At 37.9% G+C, this 17,556-nt stretch overlaps 1 protein-coding gene across 2 annotated transcripts; it reads left to right on the forward strand.

The window, feature by feature from the left end:
• The first annotated feature begins 201 nt into the window (after positions 1-201).
• On the forward strand, positions 202-10,051 carry LOC113055271 (DLA class I histocompatibility antigen, A9/A9 alpha chain-like). 2 transcript variants are annotated; one of them, XM_026221455.1, is made up of 8 exons: positions 202-404; positions 3,251-3,487; positions 7,183-7,461; positions 7,856-8,149; positions 8,243-8,350; positions 8,661-8,678; positions 9,066-9,118; positions 9,202-10,051. In XM_026221455.1, the coding sequence occupies exons 1-7, from the start codon at positions 356-358 to the stop codon at positions 9,113-9,115; spliced, it is 1,035 nt and encodes a 344-aa protein (XP_026077240.1). In that variant the 5' UTR covers positions 202-355; the 3' UTR covers positions 9,116-9,118; positions 9,202-10,051. The 2 variants fall into 2 exon arrangements, with proteins under 2 accessions (XP_026077240.1, XP_026077232.1); XM_026221447.1 differs by having other exon boundaries at positions 203-404; positions 9,199-10,051.
• The last annotated feature ends 7,505 nt before the right edge of the window (positions 10,052-17,556 follow it).

The following is a 17,556-nucleotide window of genomic DNA, read 5'->3' on the forward strand; positions in this document are numbered from 1 at the left end:
TTCTGAAAAATGGTACTTTCGCCCCTGCTCTCCCCTATATCTTGTATATATTTGTTTATAATTTTTATATTTACCTCTCCCAACAACTGTTTATTTGTTGTAATTTGTCTTTCTTTTTATTTTCATTTTCTTCTTGTTGATGTTGTTTCTTTTTGATGTTGTTTCTTTATGCACACGATTGTGTGTGACGTCATCACCCAGTTCCGACATCCGAGGTGAATCGAAAGCAGCCAAACTGACGATGCTGCCCTCGATAATCCGTTATTGCGTGGGGCTTCTGTAGCGATAGGCGAGAAAATAAATGGCTTTCTAATAAGATTATTTGATAAAACTGTGGTCGAAATTTGAAACAATCATGCAATCCGCTGTGCTTTTACTCCTTGTGGTTCATCTCGCATATGCTCGTGAGTAGATCGTTTTGGGTTTTTTGTACATTGATTCTCTCTAGGCTTCACGAACCACCCGTCTGGTCTTCTGCGAGATATTACCAGTACGGTGGAAATATGATTACGTTTTGAGTTACTTTTAAAGTGTTTATAGTTGCTAGAGTGTAACATGATTGAAATATTATTATTATTATTATTATTATTATTAATATTATTTTACAAACTTGCATCCCAAAGTCGTTTGTAGAATCAGTTTCAGTTTCTTACCTGAATGGGTGATTTCTGCCTGGAGATTATTGACAGTATACTTGCTATAGGGCCGCTTTCACGATGGACATTATATTATAGGCTTATGGAAATACATTTTCAAACATTTCGGTGTAAAAAAAATCCCATGGATATACGCGGAAAAAGTTGTGGCAGTACTTGGTTACCATAGGTAACTTTGTTATGCCTTACTGTATTCGGTTTTCAGTCTCTGTTAAAAATTATAAACTGAAATATGCATCTATATAAGTAGTGGTGTTGTTGGCGCAGTGGATAAGACACATGCCATTGGTGTGAGAGACCCGGGTTCGAATCCACTGTGAGACACCAATGTGTCGCTGAGCAAGAAACTTAACCCCAAGTTGGTCCAGAAGCATGTGACCTCTGACATATATAGCAAGTGTAAGTCGCTTTCGGGGGTGGTGTTACTGCAGTGGATAAGACACATGTCTGTGATGTGGGAGACCTGGGTTCGAATCCACTGTGTGACACCAATGTGTCCCTGAGCAAGACACTTAACTAGTTGCTACAGAGGCGTGCGACCTCTCACATATATAGCAATTGTAAGTCGCTTCCAAAGCGTCAGCTAAATGAATAAATGTAAATGTAAATATAAAACCATAACTGTAAACTGGCGTCAATAATAGCTAAAATGATATGTGTAAAGAAAACCACTGTTTGATTAAACATTACGGATATAGAAATATTTCCGGGCTCGTCTAAACTAAATCTATTGTTTGTTTGCATTTTTTTTATGCTGTAAGTAACTTTTATTATATATATATATATATATATATATATATATATATATATATATATATATATATACAAGTTTATTAAATCTAAGTCACTTTAACTTTTCACTTTCACTTTCACTATTTGAGCAGTGTGCGCATGTCAAAAAAAAAAAAAAAAAAACAATTCCGATTCGAAGCTTGTGACATATAAACGCACACATCAATCCGATCACTTTATTTCTTATAAACACTACATTCAGATTCATCAATCGGAATGAATTCAGTCCGATTGAACCAAAAATTGTTGAGTGATGAGTGGATTCTAATGATTTATCAGGGCTTGACATTAAACATTCTCATGTGGATATACTTCGGACAAGTGAATTTGTTATTTACTTGTCTGAGTATAAAAGTTACTTGTATATATATATATATATATATATATATATATATATATATATATACATTCTAATTAAAAATATAATTATTTAATGTAGTTATACAAAGCATAGTATAGTGTTCATAGAGTATATGAAGTAGATTTTGTAAACATGTCACATTTCGTTTATTTAGTTTGATTTCTGTTTTTATATAAAATAATAAAGTGAAATCAGTATCAACAACATTCATGTCTAGGTTCGTAGATCCGTTCATTTCTGTTTGTCTGTGTGTCGTCACCTGTCTGATTGCACTTGCAGCTCATCCTGTCCTGCCTTCAGCTTTCTCGTGTCTTGTATTGCATGTTGTCAGATCATTGTTTGTCGTTGCTCATGCTTGTTGTTCTCGCCAGAGTCTGTATTCCTGATTGCTTTCTGCCTCAGATTCATTCCTGTGTGGAAACCATCAAAATCTCACTGGATTCTACTGTCCTAGTTGGTTCGGATCAGGGCTTCATAATCTCCGTGTATCGATCTGCTCATCTGATCATTCACATCTACTCACCTGAATCTTCACGTCTGGATATCGGCTTCTTGTTTATTGAACTGTTATATAAAATCACATTTGTAATCATGCTGATTTTTCGATCAAAAATTCGATATTTGATATTTTTTAACTATATAAAATTACATAAATATCCTATATACATTTTCTGCCCCCATATCTTGAAATTTCTTTTTATACTTCATGCATTTTAATATTGAATCATGCACTGAAAGAAAGCACATGTGCACTAGTCTAAACTACTAGACTTCTTTACATAGGCCTAATGTATGCGTGCACTCTGTAGGTGTATTTTGTTTAATTTTTGCAATAAACTCGATAATGTCTAATCACACTTTGTTAAAACAACTTTTATGATATTATCACAAACAATATATATCAAACACACCTATCACAAATGTTAAATCACAAATAAAGGGGTTATTATTGTTTTTGGTATTGACATGTAACTTGTCCGATTGCATGGGCAAGTAAAAATACTTGCTAAAACATTCACTTGTCCCGGACAAGCGTTAATGATGAGCCCAGGATTTATGATCCTAATTATTGTGCCTTTATCCGGAGAGCAGAGGGTGCCAAATATCATACTTTTACATATTCTTGTCATTGAAAACTGATGTTTATTTACTGTTTTTAATTTAAACATAAACCACAATAACGGTGAAAGTATCAAAGTATCAAGTTACAAAAATGCCCTCTACTCTTACACGCCATACCACCAGAGTAAAAGGCACTTTACAATAACATAAACAGTAAAGCTGTAACGTTTTACCTAATGTGTGTGTGTGTGTGTGTGTTCTGCATAAAGCAATAAAGTATATTGTTGATAACCATCATTAGTCAGTCCGTATGTATTATATGTAAGATAAATGTGACAGTATTTGAGATGGCTAATTTCTGTTCTCTCTCTGTCCACAGGAAAACACATTCTGCAATATTTATACACTTCCATTTCTGGAGACGATGATGAATTTACTACAGTTGGTCTGGTGGATGACAGTCAGTTTATGTACTTTGACATCAACACGATGAAAGCTTCACCAAGAACAGAATGGATGAGACAGAGTGAAATCACAGATTACTGGAACAGTCAGACAGCAGTAATGATTCGTGAACATAAATGGGTTAGAAACAATGTCCCCACAAAGTCAACAGGTATGCTGGTCTCCCTCTTACTCACTCAGCTTACACACACAAGTTATTTGACTTGGCTTGAGCTTCCAGTGTAGAAGTTACATATAATTACACAGATGAAATAACACCAATATAAGAAAAACAGAAAATAAATAATGCACTATGTACAGAAATATAAATACAGAGAACCATTCACATTTATTATGCAGTAGTCTTCTAGTAACTTCATCCAGAATGGAGTATTTGAAAAGAATGATAAAGTAGAGCTGAGAATACTAAAGTTTTATTGGTAGCTGAAAGAATGATCAAATTAAAAATCCCACAGGAATTGAGTGCATGTTATTTTTTATAATTTTTTATATTTTGTATATATTGCTGAATGAAACGTTACATGTACCGATGTCACTATTATCTTTAACAAAGATGCTGTTGAATCCTGTGCAGTGTTTATCACAGACTTACTCTCTATCTGTGGTGGCACTACTGTATGAGCTGGGTTTGGCAGCGCCTGTGGCAACATATTAAACTGTAACATGACTGTAAAAACATCATATATAGTTCAGATACACATAATCCAAAGGATTTATAAAATGACGATCTTGACATGTCAGACTTTAAACCACTTTGTGGGAAAAGGGATGAATCAAAAGGATCAATTATTATCTTATTATGTTAATTTAAAACAAGATCACCAGACAGTCTCAGTCTTGTCTCAACACGCCTGTCTGAAAGTATCTAGTGTGTTTAGCAAGAGCTTGATGAGCTGCTCCAGGTCTGTTTGATTAGGGCTGGAGCTGAACTCTGCTGAGTCTGGACCCCTCTGTCATGCTGTTTGGTCTCTGTTTCCCTGGGTGTCCACTAGTGGTCTTACTTCCCCACAAGCACCTCACCGTAGGCACTACAATTCCCACTAGCCTTGTCCCTTCATCACAGTAATTGCACTCCTGTTAATTGCACTCAGGTGTCTTCACTTGTTAGTCATTATCCTCCCTATATTAACCAGTCCTTTTCTGTTTGTCTGCGTGGAGTCCTTACTTTTGACACCCTGATACAAAACATAGAAATATCTTTGATCCATCAGTTCACATTTATAACTGCGTGATTGCTGCTTAAAAATATAGGTTGATTTCTGCGCTGGTCTGAAGCCATTCAGCAGATAAGGGGATTGTTAGGAGGCCATGATGGTCAGAGGCCAATGAGCGAATTAAGCCAGGATGCTGAGGGCACACCTGGGATTTTTAATGAGAGAGAGTCAGGACCTCGGTTTAACGTCTCATCCGAAGTATTGTTGAGTTGAGTTTTACAGTTTTTGAATCCATTTAACTGATCTCCAGTACCGGCGGTAGCACTTTTAGCTTAGCTTAGCATAGATAATTGAATCGGATTAGACCATTAGCATCTCGCTCAAAAATGACCAAAGAGTTTCGACATTTTTCCTATTTAGAAAAACTTGACTCTTCTGAAGTTAAATCGTGTACTAAGTTGGATTTTCATTTTCTGTTATTTCTGTTATTTTTATATAACATCTGACCAATATAGATAGAACTATACTCTCATTCCGGTGTTATAATCAAGGGACTTTGCTGCTGTACCATGGGTGCAGCAGGCGTAATGATATTACACAGTGGAGATTTGCACAACTTAGTGCGGTCACATTACCTAGCTGTGGACTATTTTTAGAACTCAATAAATTGGCAGACTAAGTATATCGCAGAGCCGTTTCTCCAAATGAACAGCTGTCATTTTGTTTTTATTCTTTTTTTGTGGGATAACGTCTCGGTTACGTACGTAACCCTCGTTCCCTGATGGAGGGAAAGGAGACGTTATGTCGAACAACATATGGGGTCTCACTTGGGAGGCATGGGGACATAACGTCTCCGTTCCCTCCATCAGGTAACGAGGGTTACGTACGTAACCACGACATATGGTGTCCTATGGAAAACGCCACAACCTGAACCCCGTTACAACCCTGTGGCGCTGCAATTGTCGACAAGCCCTGGCGTGCCACAAAAGCTATGCTTAAGGTTGTAACCTTCCCAAAGCCCCAGCGCAAACTCACTGACCTTGGTACCGAAGGGGTCAAAAGGAAGGGTACATCACTGCTGGAGAAGGCCATGCTGCTGTTCCGCCCTCACAAAGTTAGTACTTCGGAGAAAGATTGCTTCAAATCTTCAAGATTGACACATCGGTGTGATGGTGACAAGATCTGTATCGCGGCGCCATGCCCAACAACCCGAGCGGCGTGACTGCGGCTGCGGATGCCATATGCCCCTGGAGCCTCTGAAAGTGTTTCAGTGGTACCACTGTCCTGCCTCTGAAGGAACTCAGGCAGTTTAGCACTGACTGGGCACGCTCGCTGGTGAGCCGTGCCGTCATACTCACCGAGTCTAACTCCATACCGAGATAAGATATTCTATGCACAGGGGAGAGCTTGCTCTTCTCCCGGTTGACCTGAAGCCCCAACTGACTGAGGTGCCAGAGCACCAAGTCCCTGTGATCGCACAACTGCTCTCTGGATCCGGACCATAATGAGCCAGTTGTCGAGATATTTGAGGATCCTGACGCCCACTTCCCAGAGTGGGGCAAGGGTGCCCTCCACGAGCTTCGTGAAAACATGGGGGGACAGGGAGAGTCCGAAGGGGAGGACCTTGTTCTGCCATGCCTGACCCTCGAATACAAACGTCAGCATCTTGAAAGGGAGCTTGTGCAGGGCCCGATTCAAGACCCGCAGATCCAGGATAGGCCGAAGGCCACCGCTTTCCTTGGGTACGATGAAGTAAGGGCTGTAAAACCCCGTCCTCATCTCGGCTGCAGGGACCGGCTTGATTGCATCCTTCGCCAGCAGGACAGCAATCTCTTCGCACAAGACAGCGGCGTCCCGGACTACCACCGGAGTCTCGAGAATGCCATTGAACTTGGGAGGTCGCCGGGCGGATTCGGCAGCAGCAACAACACCCGAGGGATACAGCCCCCACCAAATCCTCATCCTCAGAGGTCGATAACCCATCCCCCGATGCAGCAATCGACATCTGATCCTCGGGTTAGGGTTAGGGTTAGGGTTACATCTGACCGAAAGACATGCTGTGGCCGCTGTAAGACAGCCCAGCAGAATCAATCGGCATCCGCACGGGACATGCGCTGCGGGAGGAGTGAGAGGTCCGTGGGGCGTGGCCCGGCGGAGAAGCTCTCACTGTAACCCTCAGATCTCCCAGCACCAGCCGGCGCTGCCATGTTTATACGCCCACAATAGACGCAAGAATCATCCACGAGCGCAGCCTCAGTGAGTTGGACACCCAGACACTGCAGACAACGCTCGTGACCATCAACTGAAGACAGGAAACGGCCGCATCCAGAAGGACACGGACGAAATGGCATCTTGAAAAAGATGGGAGTCGTCCATGATTTGCTCTTTTTTTTAAAAAACTGCTCTTTCACGCATGGGACACGTGCTCCCAAGTGAGACCCCATATGTCGTTCGACATAACTCGTACCACAACTTCATAAAACTGGCTTAATTTTAACACAGACACAGGCATCCTTCCTCTTGTATCGCATTGCCTGTCTCAGTGTGAACTGCAGCATTATTTTAGCCTTGAACTTTAAAGCCAAATGAAGGGTAAAGTTTGTTTTGTGTATGCGTTTATTTTTTTTATTTTTTTACTATTACCATTTATTGATTAATGATAAAAACGATATTGAAAACTCTTTTCGCCTAGATATGCAGACACACCAGCTAGTATATGGCTGTGAATGGAACGATGAGACTGGAAAAACAAATGGGTTCCGGAAGTTTGCAATTGATGGAGAGGTTTTCCTGTATCTGGATCTGAAGAGGATGGAATGGATATCCCCAATGCAGCACGGCTCCAACATTCAACAGACGTGTAACAACAAAACCATCTCTCTTGCGTACTGGAAATACTACCTTGAAAATGAGTGCATTGAGAATTTGAAGAAGTTCTTACAGCTTGGAGAGAGCAGCCTGGAGAAAACAGGTACATGTCTAGTAACAGTAAACACAAAAACAATTGTCAGTCAGTTTTATATTCATGTATGTATACACTAGAGAGTTTGTGGTTTAAACATAATTTCAGTGATTAATATGTTTTATGCTGCTTTGCAACAATTTGTATCATAAAAAAGTATAGCGTTAGAATAGATCTTACTAAATTAACATTAAATGAAATGAAGTGATGTATACACAAAATGTATTTCTGTGAGTAATGATGATGAATTAGTGTTTTAGTGGTAGTGTTGAATTTTTCAAAATGAATGAAATCAATATTAAACTAACAGTTGATCAGTATTGTTATCGTTGGTGTTCTAAATGGTGATTTTGATACAATGGTCAAATGAAAGTGTCTTAAAAGCCAAATCCTCTGTCTCTAGTCTCTCCTCAGGTGTCTCTGTTGCAGAGGAATGCCTCCTCTCCAGTCTTGTGTCATGTCACAGACTTTTATCCCAGTAATGTTACAATCACCTGGATGAAAAACGGACAAGAGCTTTATAAGGATGTGAAGGCTGGTAAACTTCTTCCTAATGAGGACGGGACCTTCCAGAAGACCGTCGCCCTGAAGACTGAACCTGATGAGTGGAGGAGGAACGAGTTCAGCTGTGTGGTGGAGCACCAGAGCAGAACCATCAGAAAGACCCTCACAGAGAACGAGATCAGGACTAACGATAGTAAGAGTCTACATGAGGCTTAGGAGGGTTCATGCTAACTATTACTGAATGACATTATCTCATATAATATCTGAACAATCTGATTTCTTTCAGAACCATCTGCTCCTGTTGGCGTGACTGTTGCTGTTGTTTCTGTGGTGACTCTGTTGCTCATCACCGCAGTCATCGGGTATTTGTTTTATCAGAAGAAAAGGAAGACAGGTGAGAAACAGTAATGTTTCATGTTTATTTTCATAGTAATGCTAGTCATATTTGGTAGTAGTTTTTGAAAATAGCAGGGTTTTATCGATGAAACATGAGCAGAACCAGTTTCTTTGGTAATTATTCATAAATCAAATAAAAAATTGTTCCATTGAATTGTATTTACGTATGGTTTTATGAAAGACAGCCTTTTGAGAATAAAAATATCTAGTTGACTTTTTTTAATGCAGTCATTTGATTTGATTGCTTCAGAAAAGAGACTTGATTATTGAAGTGATTCACCTTTGAGTTCACTTTGGTTGTTTTTCAGGATTTGTTCCTGCTAAATGTAAGTACCCTATTATCTGTATTTGATTTACAGCTATCAGTAATGGATGAGCTACTGTATCTCACTGGAGTGATGCAGTTCAAAGTAATATATGTATATATTAAAGCGGCAGTTTCCCGGACAGGGTTTAAATTAAGCCTGATGTAGGCTTTCATTTAGAACAGTTAATCATGGTTAACAGATGGGTTTCTGAAACACAGATTAGGTGGAGATTACTAACACCTGAACTATAGAGTTACTTCAAGACTAAACTGTAGGACTAGGCTTAATCTCTGTCCGGGAAACTCTTTATGTAGCGTAATTATTTGACTAAACTAAATAACGCTGAACGTTTAGTGCTATAAAACGAGTCCGTGTGTGATTTGAACAGTTCCTCTTCTTCTTCAGCCTCTGACAGCGGCTCTGACAGCTCAGTTCAGACAGCAGCTGAGGCTTGAGATGTGAGTTACTCTTTATTCATCATTGCAGCTCTCTCGACCAGAGGTGAACCTAATATAATGAGTTATTTTGATCATTTCAGCAGATCAGAAGAAGGACTGAAGAGCATTATCTGAACTCTCTCATGGAGCATAACGACTAAAGAGGCCTCATTCTGAAGATCTATTTTACTTCTACAGTAAATGTCTGTTCTTAACTTGAAATCAGTTATATATTTCATCATCTTTGTCTTTTCCTTTTTTTTTAAGGTATGAGTAATAGGTCTATAATGTATCTGAGCCGTGACTGAGGGTCTGCCCAGGTGATATGTCATTAAATGTTTGACTTAACCTTTATTAAATCACATTTCAGTGAGGGAGATTTTAGTCGCTTTCTTATTTTCTTGATTGAGTTTATTCTGTGCAGTGTTAGGTGTTGTGTCTCTTCTTTCACACAGCTGAGGTTCAGTTCCCATCAGCTCAAGATGCCACATGATCTTGGGAAAAGAAGATATTGGCTAGATTTTTATCTCTAACCATCTTTTCTCTCCAGAAATGGCTTGTAACCGTGATTTTATTGCCTGTTCTCATTGTTTATACATATGAAAAATGTGCAATTTGGATGTATTGCAACATCTAACACAAAGGTTACTTTTTTACAGTTATTTATCATGTAGATATGTCAGGGTTTATGTGTATTTGCTGTGTTTCTGGGTTGTTGTATCACATGTTTAGTTTTAGGACCTAGTTAACAGTAGTTTCCTTGGCTACTCATTGTATTTATTTGCACACTTGCTGTTACATTAGTTTGGTCCGTCTATTTAAGTCCTGTGTTTTCTTCAGTGCTTGGTTAGTTCTTGTTGCATATTATCTGTTTGTTTGTTTTATATTTTATCTGGTTGTTCTCTTTCTGTTTCCAGTTCATCAGTATGTCATAAATAAAGTAACTAAAACTAATACTGCTGTATTAGATCCACTTCTTCATTACAATTGCAACTGAGTTGAGACAAATATTTGTATCAAAGCACTTTTTCATTTTAGAGATGGACAGTTTAGATTTTTCAATCCCTTAACCCAGGGGTCTCCAGACTTAAACTTAAACTTATAGTGAATGTGAAAATATACATTTTAATCATTATTTAAAATTATATTTAATTTATTTAAAATTAAATGCTTATTTTTTCTAGATTTTTTTTCCAGTGTTATCCATTGTAATTTTTATGGATTCTGTTTTAATGGTTTAATTCTAATGATCTAAAATCATGTCTTATCAACTGGATTCATAAAAAAATATATATATATAATTGTATAATTTTTTTACAGTATGGCAATATATATGCATTTATTTATTTGAAATTCTACATGGATTATTTGTTTATTTATTTATTTATTTATTTATTTATTTATTATCTTCTGAATTTCTGATTTAATATAAATGTATTAAAAAAAAAATGGTGGTAAAATCATCAAATGAGAGCAGAAAACATTAGCAGTATTTTTTACTTTTTACAAAAGAAGAAAAAAGCAGCTTTCAGCAAAGTCTCTGCCTGACTGATGCATTAGTGTTGTGAACTAAAGACTACAATGATGTCAACCCAATATTATTAAAACATTTCATTTAAAAGTCTGCTGTGCATTATGTGCAAAATATTATAAGAACATGCATTGAATTTACACTTTTTATAATAACACGTTTCAACACATTAATTAAATGGAAAAATGTGATGATATCCATTTAGAGTGAAGATTTAGAGCAATACATGAAGGAAAGACCAAAGCTGCTTATCTTATCATAAATACACACACACACACACACAAACACACACACACACACACACTCCTATCCACACATACATATTGCCTAACATTAGCATACTTTTTTATTTAAACATGTCACCAATCACTTTTCTAAATGTGATGTTTCTGGATTTGTTTCTCAGTTAAAGAAAATTTAAGTTTTAAATCATTTAAATAAACTACAAGCAGACTGCAAGAACCACATCTATCAGAATCAGATCACAATAAAATTACAATTATTCTCGGCACACAAGCAAAGAGGAGTAAGCATTGTAAGTAAAATATTAAACATTTCAGTTGATAATAGCCCATTTATTTATTTATTTATTTATTCAGACTTTTTTGCTTGCATTTCATTCTTTCCAACAGTCCAGTCGTAACAGCAGGCGACTTCAACACAGTTTTCCACTCAACAATATATACGCTTCTTGATCTTTCTTCATGTGACCAACATCATTTGTAATCTGCTTCATTTTCCGTTTGTCTGCTGCATTCTGTCATTACCGATGTAGTTGTGTGTGCATATAAAAACCACAGCTTTACCATCAGTAAACACCTTAATGAGATTCTGGGGTGAATTCTTCAGATTAGATGTCACTTACAAGTGCAGATGAGCATCAAAACATCAGGGAGAGCTGAAATCTGCAAAGACTGAGTTTATGCATCTGCTTTTGCGATCCAACATTGTACCAAAGTTAAATTTTGCTATGTGAAAGTGTTTAACTACAAATATATGGAGTATTTAAACATAGTTAGTAAAGATAAAGATTATTTAAAAGACTGCATACTAATTATTTAATTAATAATTATAAGTTGTAATTGTCAAATATTCCCAGATAACACTTGAACTGAGCTCCAGGTAAAACAAAGCAGAACAACAACAAAGCCCATGCAAATAATATGCCTCTATACAGACATGAAGAATTACTACAGTAACCCAAGTGTCCAATGACAGAGTCCACAACAATTCCATTTGCTATTTAGCATCAATGAAATAAATAGTTGACATTCATAATGAGGAAACTATTTTGACTCAGAGAGAAAGAACCATCACACATTTACTATGGCTTTACTATGGTATAGTAATAGCAAGGTAATCACCAAAATAACTATGGTTGTACAACTGTAACAGTGTTTTAATGTGATTTTTTTATGGCAGAAATCACAGAAATCACATTTACTGTACCATGCTTTTAATAAATCCAAAAAGGGTAAATAAACAAAGAAAGGACGCATTTTTTTTCCATCTTGCAGTTCATTCATATCTTAAATATTTTGCTCACAGATCATTATTAACATTCTGTATATGATTCAATTTTATTTTCTCTCCCCTTTTTTATTATTTTTATTTTTAGCTGAAAAGACGTAAAGGCAGTCAGCCCAGTGGTGTTTCTGGAGAGGGATTCCTTCAGAAATGGAGAAGACAGAAAGCTGCGGAGGCAGATATTTGCAGCAGTAAGTCTGTGATAGTTTGTCCCTTTTATCAAACATTCCTGCTGTTATAATTTGTACAGCATTTGTTGTTTCTTAAACTGTTGCACTGTCCAAATACCCACACTTGCCATCTTTGCACTTGACCACTTGATTACTTATTTGACGTCTTTCCTGTATTTGGCCTAGTGTTCGAGTGAGCATGATGACCACAAGTGTGTGTCGAACTTTTCATGACCTGATGACTGTGTTTCCCAATCCTGATCCTGGAGAACCCCAGCACTGCACCGTTTTGGTGTCTCTCTTATCTGCCTTGGAGTCTTCACTGATGAGCTGATGAGTTGAATCAGGTGTGTTTGATCAGGGAGACATCTCAAATGTGCAGTGTTGGGATTGGGATTGGGAGCCACTGCCTTATGGGAAACACTTAAGTGTTTACAGAGATTTATTTTATTTTTTCAGTTTCAACTTTGCATTTTAAAGTTGCCATATGCAAAAATTGAGGTAAAAATATCCATAACATGACCTACACGCATCAAAAGAATGAGAAGAAATAAGGGCGATGATTATGTTCATTAAAAAATGTCAAGTTATAGTGCTGCAGAGATATCAACCTAAATTAGCATTAGCATTACTAGCCCCAGCCCGACAGGTGTCGTAATACCAGTTTCGGCCATGGGAGGCAGTATGCGGGCAACATAACCACCAGCCAACCTGCAATACACGAATAACTTGCACGTCTTGTGGGCGTACTTGAACCTGATGTCAATCATGTGGAAAGTACAGCCCAGTACTTCATTTCAGTTCAGGGAAGAGAGAGAAAGGATGGCACAAGCCCTTGGCAAGAGACCACCACCCGCTACAGGGAAACAACTGCGCTCGGAATCACAAATCAAATCCGATAAGAAAAGGAACCGAACCAGAGTAAACATCGGCACTGCTTTTAATCGCTGGAGACAACTGATGGACCTGAAAGAAATGAGGTTCGACTCCGATCTTGCAACATTTCTTTTGGATTGGTCAGTTAGATGCTGTTAATATTTCGCTAGAAGTTTGTTTTATATGTTTGTGTATTTGTTTTCGGGAAGTTATACATAGAAATGTATCGAAGGCTGTTCGATAAACGTGCTAATGTTAGCGATGGCTAACCGTAGCTGCGTTTGATAATTAGCTAGCTATAACTTAACGTTACCCATTTTATTATATCATAACAACCTGCTCTGTCTAGTCTGTTGGTCTCCGTGTCCTCTTTGCTTCGTGGTTTTTCTGTGCATTAGAAAATTGATGTGTGGCGTGAAAGCGTGTGAAAAGAGTCAATTGCGTGTGTCTCACGGTGAATGCTTGAGAGTTGGCACATTAGTTCCCAAGCAGAATAAAGGACAGGTTGATTATTGCTGTTTAGCGTTTGTATTAATATATGATGTGTCACTGTTTGCGTACAGGGACATAAAAAAATTAATCAAAAGTGATACGTGGACCAAGGTGTCTGAGATTGTTCATTTTAAGTAAAGGATCCTAATATTTTGTCCACAACAATATTTAATGAGGTTATAACTCCTTGTGGTTAGTCTGCATGAGATCAACAAGCTTGTTTGCTTTGCGGCCGCTTTAAATACAAAATAAGCATTCAATCTACGTTAGAGCGTCTGAGCGCTCACAAATCTTTCTGCAGCGTCGTGAGCAGAGCGGCAAGAGCGATTTTTGACGCTGTAGACGCCGGCGGTGTGAACGCACAGTTAGGCTTCGGCTATGGCTGTAGTGTTGTTGTGAAAGTAGGGGCGGAGCATAGAGCCGTTTCTCGTTTGTTACTCTAGAGTAGACCAATTCACTTTATTGAGGCATCTGGTATGGAAGTATGACTTGATTTTTTTTTGCCAAACATTACAGATGGCACCTTTAAAATAAATTTCTACATCTCTTTTCAATAGTCCCTATTAAAGCTGACAATTTAATTTGTGGTGTTTCTAATTAAGGGATAAAAAAATCAGTTGCAAATGATGTACAAAGTAAATATACTGCAAAAAGTCTCACAATTTATTCCAAAACATGATGCATGATGGGACACGCTAAGCCTATAGAGCTCCGGAGCAGTACTGGAGATAGTGTGTGTTTAGTGTGCATTAAGGACACTGTGCTTTGGCATTATTAAGACTTGTGCACGGACTGTCACATATACACACTTTCAAGTGGCCAAGAGTGCAAGTTTGGGTATTAAAAGAGGGTAAAATTCTTGAAAATGATCCCTAAATACAGTCGCACATCAAAGTCTTAATAATTCAGTGATTCACTTTAACACTTGTATGATATTGTACAAGCCCCAGGACAATCTCATCTGACATTATCACAATATTAGTAAATCAGTTGTGCTGTCAGCAGTCAGAACGTTTATATTGTTCATTGATTTCTTAATAAATTACTTCAAAAAGGCCCCATCAGTTCATGTTCCAACCATACACGATATCTCTCTGCACCTCAGCATTTTTGTTTCCACGAGTGCTGTTAGCATGTATTCATTTTTAAAATAATTCATATGAACAAAGCTTGCTATTAATGACTTGCTTTTAATAATGGATGCATTTAACATTTAATTATATAGCATCTTTACACAGGCTGCTTTTATGGTTTATTGGAATGATCGTTCCATCTATTTTTTGTGCTATTTACACAGTGTTTACGTTTTTTCAAGTTTAGGTATCCAGGTATAGAAACCAAATAATCAAATATAAATAACACTGCACTGTCTTCATTGTAAAATAAAATATACAGTCAAGACATATACATCATGATAATGTCAGATAACTTTGATAGAAATATGTAATTGTTGAACAATTAACAAATGTAATTTTTTATTAGTTTCACTGGTAGTCTACAGTATGAAGATTTTTTTGGGTATAATATGTCACAGTTCGCTTTATTTAGCAACTCCCTTACATAAACTATAGTGTCCTGGAGCCCATTTCACAAAGGAGGTTCAACCAACTCTGAGTTAAAACTGAGTTTAAACTTGAACTCTGAGTTGAATTACCCTGAGATGAGAAAATCTTGAGTTTCTGGTTACAGAACAGCTGAAATTAGTTGGTTTAATCAACTCTAAATTGACTGACTCTGAGTTAAGCGCGTGCACCACAACTATAAAAAGCCAGTATCAGTGGAGCGCCGATATTAAGATTCACCAAGATTCACAGCTCTCGCCAAAAAGCCGTCTGCACTTCAGACTCAATACAAATGTGATTCTTCTCAGTGTTATAATATCACAGGTGAAAACTGGCAGAACGTTAGATTAATGAACTAATAGTTATCATTTTATGGTATCTCATGGGCAAAATATATATATAAAATAATAATAATATTAATAATAATATTTTAAGAGCATTTTCTTATTTTACAAATGATCTGCCAATAGAGTAAGAAGAATACGGCAGTGGCTATTTACACTAAGTGGAATTACCATACTTTCTTAGCGATAGACCCTATTTACAGTACTGTATTTTCCACACTATAAGGCACACCGGATTATAAGGCACACCTTCAATGGCCCATTTTAGAACTGTTTTCATATATAGGTCGCACTAGATTATAAGGTGCATAGAATAGAAGATACTGCAGTCAAGCGTTTGACTGGGTTTGTGTTATGCATCCACTAGATAGAGCAGTGCTAAAGGGAATGTCAACATTATGACAGACCTTGATCCATATATAAGGCGCTTCGGATTATAAGAAAATTAAAGGCTTTTAAGTGCACCTTATAGTGCGGAAAATACGGTAGGTGTAATTGTAAGTGTAATGAGCTCTAAATGCTCTTTACAGAAAAAATGTACAGTGAAAATCATGATATATTCTATTTACCATGTAAATGTAGCAGTTCTTTGCAACAGGCTAAGTGTAAATAATAATTAGATGCTAGTTATACTTTATACTGGCAGATACATTTGCACCTCAGTATTGTGATACATTAACAAGATTCAATAATAGCAAATTGTAATTGATTATATTTATTACAATTATAAATAGTTGAATCATTATTAAACACTCGTTAGGCACTTTACTTCCACTTTTAGAACATTTTGTTCATTTTTATTGAAAATAAATTCTAATGTGACGTGATGGGAAAAGTGAGAAGAAAGAGGAAAAAGCCGGACTCTAACCCAATCAATCGCGTTACAAGCTGATGGTGCAGCAGATCAAACAAGCGGTAGGCAGGGTGTGAGGAATCAGTAGTGATGGCTTTGGTTCTTCTGAGACAGCAGGATGTGGATATGTTTTCCAGGCTGGGCAGAGGACAGCCAATTATCTTCTGGGCAGTGTTAATGACCCTCTGCACCGCTTTTCTATCCTCAACGGTTGAGCCTGCATACCAAACACTTAAACAATATGTGAATATGCTCACCACAGAGGAGTTATAGAAAGCCAGCAGCAGCTTTGAAAGTGAAGTGACATTCAGCCAAGTATGGTGACCCATACTCAGAATTTGTGCTCTGCATTTAACCCATCCGAAATGCACACACACACACACACACAGAGGAGTGAACACACACACACACACTGTGAGCACACACCCGGAGCAGTGGGCAGCCATTTATGAGTTGGGGATTCGATGCCTTGCTCAAGGGCACCTAAGTCATGGTATTGAAGGTGGAGAGAGAGCTGTTCATGCACTCCCCCCACCCACAATTCCATCCGGCCCGAGACTAGAACTCACAACCCTTCGATTGGGAGTCCAACCCTCTAACCATTAGGCCACAACTTTCCCACTTCCACTTTGTGTCCATATTGTTCTTTCTGAGGACACGAAAGAAGTGTAGACGCTGCTGGGCCTTCTTAACCAGGGCCCTGATGTTGTGGGTTAACGAGTAGTCAGAAGAGATGTAGGTGCCCAGAAACTTAAAGTTGGTGACAATTTCCACCTGGGCTCCATTTATGAGGAGGGGGGTGTAATCCTGTCTGTGCTTCCTGAAGTCCAGAATTAACTCTTTTGTTTTTGAAATATTTAAAGTCAGGTTATTTTCTGAGCACCAGCGCGATAAAACCTTCACCTCTGCCCTATAAGCTGACTCATCCCCATTAAAAATACATCCAACCACTGTGGTGTCATCAGCATATTTTATAATATGGTTAATTGGATAAATTGGAGAGCAATCATAGGTGTACAGTGCATACAGCAGTGGGCTCAAAACGCAGCCTTGAGGAGAGCCAGTACTCAGCGTTAGTGTGGAGGATTGATGTGGGCCGAATCT

This window comes from Carassius auratus, chromosome 3 (assembly GCF_003368295.1).
Source record: "Carassius auratus strain Wakin chromosome 3, ASM336829v1, whole genome shotgun sequence".
NCBI classification, from domain to species: Eukaryota; Metazoa; Chordata; class Actinopteri; order Cypriniformes; family Cyprinidae; genus Carassius; species Carassius auratus.

What these genes read in the sequence shown, in the direction of transcription:
- LOC113055271 (XM_026221455.1), top strand. Translation starts at nt 356, where the DNA reads ATGCAATCCGCTGTGCTTTTACTCCTTGTGGTTCATCTCGCATATGCT. An exon ending in GGTTCATCTCGCATATGCTC is followed by an intron (nt 405 to 3,250) that starts GTGAGTAGATCG and finishes CTCTGTCCACAG; the next exon opens with GAAAACACATTCTGCAATAT. An exon ending in GAGCAGCCTGGAGAAAACAG is followed by an intron (nt 7,462 to 7,855) that starts GTACATGTCTAG and finishes CTCTGTCTCTAG; the next exon opens with TCTCTCCTCAGGTGTCTCTG.